Source organism: Ovis canadensis, chromosome 21 (assembly GCF_042477335.2).
Source record: "Ovis canadensis isolate MfBH-ARS-UI-01 breed Bighorn chromosome 21, ARS-UI_OviCan_v2, whole genome shotgun sequence".
Taxonomy (NCBI): Eukaryota; Metazoa; Chordata; class Mammalia; order Artiodactyla; family Bovidae; genus Ovis; species Ovis canadensis.
In genome coordinates this window covers 17936275-17951769 of record NC_091265.1, presented here as the reverse complement: position 1 = coordinate 17951769, position 15495 = coordinate 17936275, and the positions used below count along the sequence as shown (strand labels likewise).

General features: G+C 43.9%; 1 protein-coding gene across 1 annotated transcript in view; it reads left to right on the top strand.

The window, feature by feature from the left end:
* Nucleotides 1-15495, top strand: part of FAT3 (FAT atypical cadherin 3) — an 813871-nt gene that overhangs the window by 641827 nt on the left and 156549 nt on the right. The window contains exons 5-7 of the mRNA XM_069566576.1: nt 1233-1547; nt 3859-4069; nt 12983-13122. Of these exons, the coding sequence (XP_069422677.1) occupies nt 1233-1547; nt 3859-4069; nt 12983-13122 (666 nt within the window). The remainder of the gene's footprint in view (nt 1-1232; nt 1548-3858; nt 4070-12982; nt 13123-15495) is intronic.

The following is a 15495-nucleotide window of genomic DNA, read 5'->3' as shown; positions in this document are numbered from 1 at the left end:
GTGCATCTTTATGTCCCTTCCGACCTCCAATTATGTATTTTGAAATAATAAACTATCTTATAGTTAGTCTTAAAGTTAGTTCAATCAAGGTAATGACTGAAAGATTGAATGGAGGTTCCTCCAGGTTTTGTGATTAAACACAATACCAAATATTGCCAAAAGTTCAGTACCTGACTTTAGACTTAGTAAAGATGGGACCTCTGTTTTCTCATCTGTAAAATGGGAATAAATAAACCTGCTCCACTTACTGAGGAATGATAGGAGAGTGCTTATATGTCACCATCCAGATGTTAAGTGTTAATAAAATGATAACTGTCATCACTATGACCAAGAAGGTTATTCATCCTAAGACTCAAAGACAGTTTACATCTGCCGTGCAGATTCTTTATCTACAAATTCTTCTTCTCTCTCCGCTCTCCCATTTCCACAGACATGCATAAGAATAGCATCTCAGAGTTATGGGAAAGGGTGGCCGTTCTTTTCCACTTCCCAGAGAGGAAGAAAAATTATTTTATGACTGTTAAAAACATATTGTAACTGTCAAATGTACTTATGAGCAGCCATCAAAATTGTAAGTTATAATCAGAGTTTTCCTTTTGTTCAGTAACAATGTAAGAAAAATCACAAATTTTACATGAAGATGGAAAAGAAAGAAAAAAGCATGAGTACTGAAAGAATTTGGATGGTGATGGCATTGCCCAAGGATTAGACGAAACACCCTTGGCTTAACACACAATAATGGTTATTGTGTGTTTGGTGTCTGCTGAGAAGGACATTGGAGTAGGAAATGGCAAACCACTCCAATATTCTGGCCTGGAAAGTTCCACGGACAGAGGAGTCCGGAGAGCTACAGTCCATGGGGTTGCAAAAAGTCGGATGCCACTGAGTGAATTTCAGCAGAGAGGGGCACATTTTAGGTCTGCTGCGTCTCTGTAACCCGGTACATTTTGTAAAGTCAACCATATTTCTTCTGCCTCCCCTCTTCACACCACGACAAGAGCCTCCTTCCTTCCTACCTTTTTATCAGTGACTTCCTTTACCAGATTGAGGGTCTTCCCTGCTCTTATGCATGGATGATGAAGAGTTATGCATTTGACATGAACTACAAGAAAAAGAGAAGCTGAGATGCCCTGCTGCCCAGAACGGACCTTTCATGGGCTGGCACGGGGAGGAGTGGTGAGAAAAGTTTTTCTCTTTTCTGATTGTAAAACACTTTCTCTTTCACAACTCAGGTGACTGTGACAGATGGTGGCTTCTCCCCGAAACAGTCGACCATCTGGGTGGTGGTTCAGGTTCTGGATGAAAATGACAACAAGCCCCAGTTCCCAGAGAAGGTCTACCAGATCAAGCTGCCAGAGCGTGACCGGAAGAAGCGGGGAGAGCCCATCTACAGGGCATTTGCATTCGACAGAGACGAGGGCCCCAACGCTGAGATCTCCTACAGCATCGTGGACGGGAATGATGATGGCAGGTTCTTCATTGACCCTAAAACCGGCATGGTCTCTTCCAGAAAGCAGTTTACAGCAGGGAGTTACGACATTCTCACGGTAAGATTTTTCTGAAACTCAATAACGTTAATGAGGGGGAGAAAGTTATTTTCTTATTCGTATATATGTTTTAAGCAAAAACAAAAAAATCTGTGGACCAAAAAGTGCAGCCATATAACAATGAAAGGCTGCTTTCTGTTGCAGTGATACTCCTAAATAATGAGGCCATTTTCTTTGCTTGTGTCCTAACACCTAACCTCCCCATTTCCAGTACACAGCCTGCCCCATCATTTACTCACTCACACTTCCTGTAGCCCCAGATCGTTTCGAGGTACTGAGCATAGATGTAAAGCGAGGGGAGGGGAGCAGCAGAATAACGTAACCTGCCCGCCACTCAACATGTCCTGAAGACATCCCAATGAAAACAACGCTTGTAATTGTTGACAATGTGATAGAACATGAATTTAGCTGTATAGACTGAGGGACACGAATCATAGCTAGGCTTATTCTGCAAAAAGTGAAAAATCTTAAGTAAAACATAACATTTATCATTGTTAGAAAATAAAAAATAAAAACAGGCATGAGCACCATCTCAAATAAAGACTTAAACTATTAATACCATGCCTAAGGCACCATCCTGCTCCCCCAACCACTTCAGACATACAGCAGCTATGCCTAAAAGGAGACTGGTCAGCCTCACTGGTGATGGGCACTTTCCAGGGTCCCACCAACTGTCAAGAGTTATCTCCATCTGCCATCTTTTTCTCAGTCTTCAGCCTTCTCCACTGTGTATGGTCAGTCCTTTGTTATTTTAAAGGATGGTCTGAGTCCATTTATTTGTTATGCTTGTGGACTGGATTTGGGCTCCATTCCCTGCTCAGCAGTGTATTCAGAAGAGTAAATAAAGAAAAGAAAATAACTTAAAAACCAGTCCTGTTTCTACCGTCGGCAGCCCTGATGTAATAGGTGCTGCTGCAGTTGTCTGAGACTTGCCAGTGGAAATCTTTGAGGACCAGGTGGATTGCAGTGGATACTGTTGATACCCTGCCTAGATCCCCTTTATTAGGCTGGTCCAGCCATCCCCCAACTGCTGTGAATGTTGACTGCTAGGGGCTCAAAGCTGATTCCTTCTTCAGAGAGTCATCCTTGGCTACACTTCTCAGCCAAGATGATCTATACACCTACACTAGCCCAGCAGCCCACAGCCAATTCCTAACTGACACCAGATATAAAAGCCTTGCCTCCAGGTGGATCCAACTCAGTAGTACAGTGATGATTCAGAGCTCCCTTTGGGATCAGGCTGAGGTTAGACTTCAGCTGAGACCACATCCTTGCTTAGCATCCTCCTCTATCTTGTTTTCTTCACTCCCTTTCTCATGGGAACACTTCCTCTTGAAATCATTTGTACTCACATCCCTGTCTCAGACTCTGCTCCTGGGAAACCCGACCTAAGACGTCTATCATCAAGGGCCCTTCCTCTCACAGAAACTGGGGTGAAGTGATCATGCATGAACACAGCACTAGGGATCTATGAATTGTCACTGTTTTTAAAGGCTACAACTATTAGCAATGCATCTGGAGATGGTATTATTAATGTAATAGTTTACAATCCTTTTTCATTTTGGTTTTTAAATTTTCTGTCACTAATGGTTTGCTTGTTAGACTTAACTGCAACCCCCGTCCCCCTGCCACTGCAACACCCGCACACACATTTAAGTCCAGGACAGCATAGCAGTTAACCCTACATATCTGGGCAAGGAAACATGCTTTTCTCAGCCCTTATATCAGACCATGGAGAAGAGCCATTAACACTCCCTTCCTTACTCCACTGCCTCGAGGGGGCCATGTTTCCACTGAGAGAGGTCTCCTTCACTCCTTCAGGGTTGGCTTAACCAGAGGGCCTCTGAGATGAATTTTGCAAGGTTGGTGCCTTTCTCCTGCCTCCTCCCATCTCCTTCTTGGAATCCCATGTGACAGTTCTGCGTGGCAATGGCAATGCATCTGTTCCCTTCTCAACACTACCACCACAGCTGTAAGAACCAGATTAGCTCTTCTTACTTTCGTAGCTGTCATTCGTGTCCATACAACACTAAAATTCGCAAGTGCACCATTTGCTTTTCAAGTTTCCCACATCTGCAAGGTTGGCAGTGATTCAAAACAGCTTCTGGCAAACGTGCTTGGGGCCCCATGTGCCCCAGTTGCTTCCCGCAGTCCCTGAGCCCGTTGTCCTCAGATCGCTCCCCGTGTCTTCCCCTTGCCAACCCCGTCGTGAGGATGGACTCTGAGCCCCACAGTATACGAGTGACAGATGCAGGCTTCCATCAGGACCCAGGCTCTGAAACAGCTCTCTGTCCTCTCCGTGTGTGAGTAGATCAAGGCCGTGGACAACGGGCGCCCTCAGAAGTCCTCCACGGCCCGCCTCCACATCGAATGGATTAAGAAACCGCCTCCTTCACCGGTGCCACTGACCTTCGATGAGCCATTTTACAACTTCACAGTCATGGAGAATGACAGAGTCACCGAGATTGTCGGCGTGGTGTCTGTGCAGCCAGCTAACACCCTTCTGTGGTTTGACATCGTCGGTAAGTCTGAGTCCCCCAGGGCAGTATTGGGCAACGTAATCACTGACTGTTCAGAGCAACTAGCAAAAAAGAAAAGACAGTAACAACAAAAACACTTAAAGACTATGCTAAGATTAAAAGATGTATAGTGCTGGAATGCGAAAGAGCCAGTAAAATGAATAGTCGACCTGTGCTTTCGTTCTGAGTTCTGTAGCTAAGCTGAACCGAAAGTGCTCTCTGGCTGGAGTTTCCATAGTACGTTATTTACTGCAATCTTAATGTCTCTCTGTGTGTCATTGAAATTCTATTGTCACACTTGGCTAATCTCATTTCTAAATGTATTGATGGTACTAGACTTGCTGTCCTTCATTTCTCTCTTTTTCTTCACCTTTTTTCTGCATTCTGTTCTTTTTTTTTTTTTTTTCTGCTCCCGACTGCCCTGCTTCAAGGTGGCAAGCATGCTCGAGAGATGTTCTATATTCTACAGACAGCTTGTGGGCAGAACTGTTCAACAGAAGGTACCCTTAGTGCAAACACATTTGCTAAAATACAGCTATCCAATCTGCCTTTTACGGGTTTTTTTTTCTTTTTAAGCAAATTAAATTACATCTTTCATAACTGCCTGTGACAGGCTGAAGTGCAGCCCACAGATTTCATACATGCCTCTAACAGCGATTGTGTTACTCATATCCAATGACTCCTTTGTTTGAGGTTCGATGGGGTTTGGATTTGGGGTGGTGGGGGGATCGTTCTGATTTCTTTAGAGAAACTTTTTTCTCTGCTTTTGAGGTATGTGGGCTTTTGGTTGTTTTGATCTTTTCATAGGTTAGTTTACCTGGGCCTTTTCCAATTGAAAAGTAAATTCAAATAGATCCCAGCCCCTCAGTTTTGAAGGAGTGCCATTCGTAGACCCAAAAGCCCCACCAGGAGAGTCCCAGGCTGTTGTCCACAATAGGAAGGACAGGAAACAGAGCCTAGATATATAGCCAGCGAGAGCTTCCTGCGAGAGCCAAATACAAAAAGCAGATGGACGCAGGCAGGATAGACCTTAAAAGCCAGCCTTTAAATTCCTTGAAAGAAAGCAAGCAAGCACACCAGGCTGCAAAAAAAGAGGGCAAAACAGCCCCTTCCCCACCTGGCAGGGAGAGGCAGTGGAGAGGAAATAAGTGCTGAGGACTAGGAATCCAAGTGAAGGGGAATGCGTGCCAGCCCTGGGTCTGACGCTGGGTCCAGCTGAAGCTGACTTCCCACGGTCGTCTGTGGTGGGCGGTGACTCCAGAGAGCTGGTCTTGCGGAATCATTTCCTTCACGTGCCACTGCTTGGATAGGATGGGCAGGAACCTGCCTCTCTTCCCAGGAATGACTGGGTCTGCGGAAAGCATTTAGAATGTTCCACATCTGTTTTAATGAAGCACAGAAAGTGCTTCACGGCCCCCAAATGGAACATCAGTAGAGTGTCCCCTGAACTTCCCCCAAAGAAAAGGCTTGTTTTCTACCTATTTCATTTTCTAGAATGCTGGTAGAATGGCTTTCTTTCACTTAATGGGCGTCGATCACACCATCCCTGTGCATGACCATCGTCATTGCCAGCTTTCCACTCCGTCCTCATTTCCACTTAACGCCTTTGAAATGGCACCTCTTCTGATCCGTGAAAGGTCTCTCTGCTCCTCCATCTTCTGAGTCGTGTTCTCACACACCAGGCATCCCCTGGCCGTCGGTGCTGCGTCGCCTTTGGTAATTCCTTCACCATCGCCCCTGTCAGGGTCACAGAAGACGCATCTCAGGTTCAGCGTGTCTCCGTGCAATCATGACTTCTTTTCGGTAATTCGAGGGAAAGTGCAGTGGAAAGCCAAAGGCTGAGGCTCCTCCTGCTCCTGAGCCGTGGGAGGACTTGCCCTCCGCCATCAATGATCACTTCGTCTCCATCCTTCTCCAGCACTCCAGTTTGCAAGTGCCTCTACGGCCTGAAAGCACTGTTTCTCTCCCTTGCGTGATGCAGGCATACAACCTCTTGACACGCAGCACATCCCACCCACCCCAGGATGCCCTTGCATGCACTCCTCTTGAGAAATCTTACAAGCACACCTTTCTCTGATGCTCAGTCTAACCGGCCACCTGACCCCAGTTATCCCAGTCATTTTTGCAACTCCTTAGCATGCCTGCGCGTGTATATGGTTGTGTATAGGAAAGCATGCCTAATGATGCTGCATGTAGCCTGACTTGCATGCATTCCATTCAGCAGTATCAGCGCTGGCGTACGTGTTCCTGGTGTTTATCCTGGCTTCAATCTTAACCCTTAAGGTCAAGGTCTTTGTGTCCTCCCCCTTCCTCCTGCCATTGCTTTTGTTGATCTCCACCCAGGGTGAGTGGGGTAATGATGCCAGCCAATGGAGATGCCCCAGGCAGCCCATGTGTTAACCCCACTGATCCCTCCTGAGACCTGTCCAGAGTCACTGTGACCTTCCACTGTGTTCTCAGCCTCAGCCACCACAGCGCCTTTGGCCAAATGAGAACTGGTCCAAGAAGAGACAGGGAGTTGACAGAGCAGAGTCCTCCCAGGAGGGAGTCCCTTTAGGCTGCTGCAGATCATGTCTAGGAATCATGATCAGAACCATGGCATCCATTTTCCTGTTTCTCCATCTTTATTCCTAAATCTGTGCTCCTTTTATAGAATCTTTCCAGTTTTTGTGCTCAGATGCTTCTCTCAATGGGCTTCCCAGGTAGCTCAGTGGTTAAGTCTGTCTGCCAGTGCAGGAGACTTGGGAGACACAGGTTTGATCCCTGGGTCAGGAAGATCTCTGAAGTAGGCAATGGCAACCCACTCCAGTATTGCTGTCTGAAGAATTCCGTCGACAGAGGAGCCTGGCAGGCTACAGTCCATGGGGTCGCAGAGAGTCCGACGTGACTGAGCGTGCATGCATGCACTTCTCTTAATATAGACCTGCTAGGTGGTCCCTCTAGTCTAGATGCTTCCATCACAGATTTCACTGTGTATCTGGTAACATCCATTCAAGCTTCTCCTGCAAATTAAATTTACTGGGCCAGATGCCCAAACAGAACTTGATTTTATTTCCATCCCTGCATCCAGCCAGCCAGCCTCTTTAAATGTCAACTCTTTAAGTCATGGAAAAAGTACAGACTTTTCCCCAGGTGCTGACTGTGTTCAGAATAGATATGGTCCCCCTTCCACCAAATCCCCCCTTTGGAAATTTTTTTCTGATCTCAGAGAGCCATATTTTTCCAACCTGCTGACAACATCTTTTCCTCTTCTCTAAAAACCTATTGTTTCCTTTATCATATTCAGATGTTTCATTCTTTCAAGATTTCTTGCTCATTTGTCCTTGGCCCCCAACACTCTCCTCTGTCTCTTTCCTTCTTCCTTACCCAAATATCTTTCTTGGCCAAGCTAACATCGAGGGGAGATAAGGGAAAGTGCTTCTCAATGCCTAAGAAACTTAGCAGTGTGCTACAGCTGGATAGATACCTATACACACACTCACGGTTACAGACCATACCTTCTCCCAGCCTAATTCAGCTTACAGATGCTCTCACCAATGAATTCACATTAAATAAGCAGAAATAGTGTTCCAGCATGCCTTTTCCCTGAGAGTATTGCCTCCTTATTTCTATATTCCCAATCTCCCTGATTCTTGTTTAACTGCATTTCTTTTCCTCTTACTGTCATATGAATTCACAAAAGCCATGTAGAGAGCAAGATTTTGTTCCCAAGCCAGGACCCCTGCATCAAGGACCTGCCAGATACTTTCTTGTGTCTCCAAAAGCTTACAGTGTCACAGAGCTAGACTCTCTTCAGCTTCCAGAAACAGAAGCCCACTTGTCACCAAGTTAAGAAAGCTGTAATTAAAAGGAAACGTTATAGAGTTCAGCTGTTCTGTGTTTAAACAGCCCATTGCACAGCATGTTCCTTCCCTGTGCTAAAAGGGAGAGAAGACGAAAGGAACGAAGCTAACCCACAATCCTTTGTGGCTTTGTCACGTATCTTCACACTTCTCAGGAGACTAAGATTTCCATTCGGCCCATCTTGATTTACATACTCTCTGATGTGCACACAATCTGGCTCACAGTCCCTGTCTCTTTATGCCGCTAACAAACATTTGTATTGTAAAGACCACTGTTACTACATACTCCAAACGATTCCTCTTTACTTCCAGTCTGATGGGAGATACTGCCACCCACTTTTCTAGCTTTTCCCCTGACTTAGACTAGGAAAACTGTTTTTCTGGTAGGCAGTAAGCACTTAACCTGTCTCTGTGTATTTGCCTCACCTAATGCGTAGAGAAGAGAAAAGGCGTTCTTTGAAAGTAATCCGCTGGTGGCATAGGGTGGCGCGTGGGTCCAGCTCAGCTGAAACACATCTCTGTGTTGCATGAGCATGAAGACAGCCCGGGCCCTTAGTCTGTCATTGCTTCCTGAGGAATCTGGTTTCCTGACTGCTTCTGTCTTGCAAGCTTAGACCTGTCCTTCTAGAACCTCACCCCTATGGGGCCATCCCCTATTAGGGTTCCATCAAGTGTGTGTGTGCTCAGTCGTGTCCCGGCTCTCCACAACCCCATGGACTATAGCCCGCCAGGCTCCTCCATGGGATTTCCCAGGCAGGAATACTGGAGTGGGTTGCCATTTCCTCCTCCAGGGAATCTTCCCAACCCAGGGATTCATCCTGTGTCTCCTGCATGGGCAGGTGGATTCTTTACTACTGAGCCACCAGGGAAGCCCCAGGGTTCCATCAAGTAGGCAAGTTAAACTCTTTGATGGCACCCTGACTAGCATTAACCTCTCTGGGTCTTTTCTAACTCAATGGCCACATTTCTTAATCACAGAACTCTCCCCTACCCCTCCGAAGAGGGTTGTCCCATTTCTAAATCAGCTCTCCCTCCATCAGGGCAACACTTGCTCAGAGTCATCAACAACATCGTTTCTTCTCACTGGATCCCCAACAAGCCTCTCTTTTCTCCATAGCAGCCGGGGTCATAGGAAAACACCTGAAGAAACTTTAGGAAAATAATAAAAATCTTAAAACTGCTTCAGATATTATTGTAAGAAAATTAATTTTAAACCAGATTCTAGAAGGGATTTTCCTTCCCACCACTGTTTCTAACCTCCAGCCTGCTTCTCCTGCCTCCCATGTAAATACCCGTTTTAGCCCTGTACTGTGCTTTCTTTCTTCCAAGGCAGACAGTTATTCATGATCAAACTGCAGAAATAGTGTGAGGTATTTTCCCTCAAGTTGGGTGTGCACGCTGAACTTGAATGAACAGCTTGCAAACGACGCCATAATTCACTGAGATTCTGCTGCTCAGTGTTTGGGAAGCTTCTCCCATAGCTCGTCCCCCTTGATTGATTTTGAAATTTTGGTTACTAGCTTTACCATTGTGAGTAGAGTGGATTAGAATCAGAGCTAGGGGAAGGGTCTGGAAGTTTTTCTAAAGGGAAAGCTGTGAGATAGTCACCCCTGGGTCTCATAACCCAGAGAGACAGGTGATTATTTAAAGGAAAACTTAACTGGTTTATGGCCCAACACCCTTCTGCCCGCACATTCCAGCAGTAGCTGCTGGCTCCAACTATTTTCATTCCCATCCCATTTTTTGAAGCTTTTTTGGGACCCTCCGACTTCCGATGTTAACTTTAGAATCCAGTAGAGATCCAACACACCTCTCGTGGCTCTGTTTACTCCTTTGCACCTGTCTTGACCATAAATGGTCAAAGAGAAACGTCCCGACATGAATTCTGTTATGTGGGCTGTTCACAACCTCGCTTAAGACCATCTCTGCCGCACGCCCCTGCAGCAACGCTCAGGCTGTGACTTCTCTTAATCCCCACGTTGTTGATCAGCCCAGCTGGCAGTGTCTCCCCCTCCCCACCCTGTGCTGAGCCCAGCGCTGCCACCCCAGCACACTCTGGCTTTGCATGTTGTTACTGGCTCTGAGGAAGCACATCTTCTGTAAACGCGCACTGCTAGTGAAAGCAGACTCATTCCATCTAATAGGCTCAGGCCAGATGAATTGGACATGGGATCCGACGAAATGAAATCACCTTTCAGGCTAGAAGGGAGCCTGAGAAATGAGGCCTGGGGGAGAGAGACAGAGTGATTCATGAAGTGGGAGGCTTACGTGGTAGGTTATGAAATTGCGGGAGGGTTGATGGTGAACTGATGGTCTAGATTCTGTGTCCCTTGTCAGAAATTCATTGTAAAACTCAGGGCCGATTTGGGGGACCTGGTTTTACATGAAATCTTGGTTTCGCTAGGAGCAAAAGCCCTAGAAGTGAGCATCCTTATTCATGGATGGAGAGATACTCATAGAGTTTCTCCAGGTCACCGTGATCTGCTTTCTCCTTGTCCATCTCCCCTGATCCTTTCAAGGATTTTGGTCTAGAGTATTTGAAACAGCAAAGGTAAATGGGGGACATACAACGCACACATGCACACACACGCAGGAAGAGAGAGAACTGCAAAGAACCACCCCCGCCTTGAGGAGCACTCCCTGTGCGCTGCTCAGTATTTGATAAAAACCAAAATGGGAAAAGAACTTGAAAAAGAATAGACGCATGTGTACGCATAAGTGAATCACTTTGCTGTACACCTGAAACCAACAGAGCGTTGTTGATCAATTACACTCCAGTATAAAAAAATGTTTTCAAACTACCATAAAAGTAATCAAAAATGTTTTTTAAAGATACAAAAAAAAGACTAACAATGCACACAATTGATATGGCATATGTAAAATATGTAAATTTCATGCCACTAAGCATAATGATGATGTATTTTTGCATAGGGAGGGCCCCGAGGAAAATGTGGGACTTAGGCAGTGAGGGAAAGGATATATAATCATCCCACTGAAACAGGAAGGGAATCATTGCTTGCATATCCTCTAAGTTTCATTTTTATTTGTCTTTGGAGCAAACCAAAGTTTTATCATTTGCAGAGCTTCCATTTTACATTGACCTACAAATTTTCACTTTCTAAAATAACTGGCCCACTCTTAACCCCCACCCCGCAAAATCATGGTCCTCAGATTTAAAAAAAGTAAAGATCTTGGTAAGGAGGCATTCTAAAGATGATTTTTTAATGTGATTTAAAATATGACTTAATACCCACCAGAAATAGCTTGAGAAGTTGCTTTCTCATCTTTCCTTCTACACAGTCTGAGGCGATTTTTCATCTTTCTTTTGAAAGTTCCAATGGCAAAGTTTTTTTTCAGAATGTACCACTTGATAGCAAATGACTTTTCTTTGCTCATTAGGTTGGTTATTCAAGACACTTGAATCAGCCATACATTTCATTTCATGTGGTTATCAACATGAAGCATTCCCTTTGAAAAAGGCATGGTGACCTAAGGCTTGCTTCTCTTTCAGCCTAGATCTCCTCCCCTTTCTCTTTATCCTGTTCTTCAAAAGACATTTTTTTTTTTTTCTGGAGTTAACATTTAGTATTTCTCAGTAAATCAATTAAAGATATTAATTGGAAGATGACTCTCTTTTTAAATGAAATTTTCAAAAAATATATCATCTCCAAGCAATTCTCTGGTACCCCATATCTTCATAGCTTTAATTAAATGTCAAGGGCAATTATGTTCTCTCTAGCTATTAAATAATCTTAAGTGTATATGGCAGCTGCAAGCAATAAGTATTTGAAATACATATGACCAGTTTTTTTGTAAGTACACCACATTATTTATTTCATGTCATTATACCTCAAAGTCTAGTAATTCACATAAAATTCTTCTTCCCCTCAACTCATATGCCCATTTCTAATTGTAATATCATAGAAATTGTATATAACATTGTTCATTGATCAGCAAAATGAAATGCAGAAAACAGAAGCCAAGATTACCTTTCTAAAATATGAAATTCAGTAAACACATTGCCCTATGTGTTATAGTTAAATAAAATTACTGCCCAGGAACAAAATAATTGACATAGTGAAATTTCAAGCTAGAGTAAATAGAGCTTGTGAACATAGACTGATACTTAATTAAAATTGTTCCAGCATTTCTACCAGTATCTTCTCTCCCCCTTAAAAAAGATCTTTCATTTTGAAAAAGATCATAAGCCACACTTTGATTCACAGAGATGAAAACGTCTACAGTAATTTCAACAAAGTCTATATTGTCTTAAGCACATTAGTCATAAATTATGGATTTTACCTGGTCCAGTGGTAGAAAGTAAAGTTTCCTAAACTTTCATAGGAAATATTTTATCAGTTGTTCCATAGCTGATGTTTCCCTCTCATTCTTTCCAGATTTCATTTTGTAAATCTCCTGCAAACTTTCTACTTTGGGCACAGAAAGATAACTCACACTGTCAAGAAGGCAAAAAAATAATAATTTTTTTCTATAAATATCCCAACTTACAGATAGAGAATTTTTAATATGAAATCCAATTTTGTTGCTTTTCCTTTTTTTCTAGTATTTGTAACTTCATTTCTGACATCAAACTGAGGGAATCTGAACTCTAACAACCACATGTTTACCATCAATCCTGGTACAGATTTCAAAGTGCCTACTCATTTTTGTTAATAATGATTGGACTGTTTGTGTACTGAGAATGTAATTTACTTTGGAAAAGTAAAAGGTCTACAGATTCCTAGCCCAGAAGCCACAAGGGGTTGAATGGGACTTTTGCTTTGTGCATATTTTATGGGGTCAATTTATGTTTTACTGCTCTAACATTAGTGCTGAGGGGATTTTTGGCAATACATTTTTTGATGACATTTGTTATGCACTGTAGAGGCTATGTTTTGAAATATGAGTTAAGTTAGAAAATAAAGGGTTCATTTGAGAAGTACAAATTGAGCCACAGGGGTGCCTGTCCAGAAAAACATTTCTGTATATGCGCTCCCTTTAAGACTATATGCTTCAGTCCGTGTAATAACTTCTCAGATATGCTAATTTCATGTTGTTTCTGTGAACTCGTCAGGGGGCAATTTTGACAGCTCTTTTGATGCAGAGAAGGGTGTTGGGACCATTGTCATTGCAAAGCCTTTGGATGCAGAGCAGAGGTCCATCTATAATATGAGTGTGGAAGTCACCGACGGGACAAATGTTGCTGTCACTCAGGTAAGATGTCAACTTATTAAACAGTGAGAATGCTGAGAAATCTGCTAAAGTCAGAGATGCAAGCAACTAAAATATATGTTGAAGTAGTAAATTATGTCCATGGATTTTTAGTGTCTTAAAAAAAAAACACAGTTTGCAAGAACAACCTAGACAAAGGATTCTACCAATAGTACAGTTAAATCCCCTACATACAAATGAGTTCCATTCCCAGAGCATGTTCACAAGTCCAGTATGTTTGTAAGTTCAACAGAGTTAACCTAGGTACCCAACTAACACGGTCGGCTATATAGTGTGTGTTAGTCACTCAGTCATACCTAACTCTTGGCAACCCCATGAACTGTAGCCCCGCCAGGCTCCTCTGTCTGTGGATTTCTCCAGGCAAAAATAATGGAGTTGGTTGCCAATTCCTTCTCCAGGGGATCTTCCTGACCCAGGGATTGAACCTGGATCTCTCTCATTGCAGGCAGATTCTTTACCATCTGAGCCATCAGGAAATCCCCATATAGTACTCTACTGTTTGTAGTACTTTTCACACAAATAATATGTAAAAAACAAACATAAAAAATAAGACATTTTTGACCTTACAGTACAATACCTTGACAGGTACAGTAGTACAATACAACAGTTGGCATACAGGGGGACATTTGCATCTTCAAAAGTTTGCAACTTGAAAATTCATATGTAGGGGCTTACTGTTTTATGTAACTGAGCTGCCTCTTTCAAAAAATTATGACTATTTTATACAAAGATGGGCTTCCCTGGCGGCTCTGTCTGTAAAGAATCTGCCTGCTTACCCGGGTTTGATCCCTGAGTTGGGAAGATCCCCTGGAGAAAGGAATGGCAACCCACTCCAGTATTCCTGCCTGAAGAATCCCAAGGACAGAGGAGCCTGGCAGGCTAGTCAGTCAGTGGGTCTGCACAGAGTCAGACATGACTGAGCAAGTGACACACAGGTGCATGAAACAGTTATGTGTGTTTATTTCCTGATCATGTACTGCAGAATTTATCTGTTTGACCACAAAAGGAGCTTTCCTTGAATTTGCAAAGAGAAGGCCATCTAGCATGGAGTTAACACACTGTGATGCTCTTCATCTCTTCATGTGTTAGCCACAGAAAGTTAAAGTTGGAAAATCCCTGAATCCAAATTCATCTTACAAACTAAGAAAAGTAATATGTCCAAGGTCACATGGCTTTTGTAAAAATGAGGACTGAGGGCAGGGGTCCCTGACCCTGCTCACCGTTCCAGCCCCTCTGCCAACGGGTCTTTGTCCTCCCTGCCTGGTGGAAGCTCTGGCTGAGGAGGCAGGGCTGTTAAACCCAGCGAAGCCTGGCCCGTTCCCAGCAGTCCTGTGTGATCCTGACATGCACCAAGGTTGCTGACCATCACTTATACTCTGCCCCCTGAGTGCTTCTGGAAGGCCACTGAGAGCAGGGAAAAGGACAAGAATCCCTGGGTGAGACTCACACTGTGTTAGATACCAGTATGAAGCAGATTTACCCTAAACCTGGGTTTGGTTTTTCTTGTGTTTTGTATTTTAGTACCGGAGACCCTTGGCTGGCCCTGGCAGAGAACAGGCGCACACACGTAGCCCGTAACCCCTCCTACCCTCTTTGCGTCTCTCTCATGTCCCCATGACCCCAGAAACCATCACTAACTGGTTGAGGTTTGTTTTTTTGTTTTTTTCCTCATGAGCCCAGGTGCAGCCTCAGAATCCTTCTCAACACAATGCTTCAGGTGCTGTGGATGAAATGTTTGCCAACCCTGAAGTCAGCTTATTGGTTTCTTAAGCTGATTTATTTAAAATATGATGTAAGCTTTGGTAACAACATGGTTTGTTAAAGGGGCGAGTTTTTAAAAAGTGTTTCATGTGCTAGCCAGCTATCTCTGAATTTGAAGCTGTTTGAAAAACATGATGACATTCTTTCCTTCGAGTCTATTTGTAATTGTAAAATGGTGAAGATTGAACGAAGCAGTAGGGCAGGTTTTGTTGTTCTTGGTCAGTCAGTTGTGTCCAGCTCTTTGCAACCCCATGGACGACAGCACTCCAGGCTCTCCTGTCCTTCACTCACCCCGAGTTTGCTCAGATTCACGTCTGATGATTCAGGGACGCTGTCTAACCATCTCATCTTCTGCCGGTTGGTTTCAGTACAACGCTTTTCCTTTTCTTCATTCCAATAAACTGAAACCCAAAAAGGGGACATGACAGGCACTGATGAGACAGCCAGTGTGTATCAGCTCCAGTCCCTCCACCAGTGTTCTTTCCTAAGGTGAACCCAAGATCCTGTTTGTCCAAGAGAATCCCCTTTACACCTACTGCACTGATGAAATCATCAACAGCACCCCAGTTCAGTTCAGTTCAGTCCAGTCTCTCA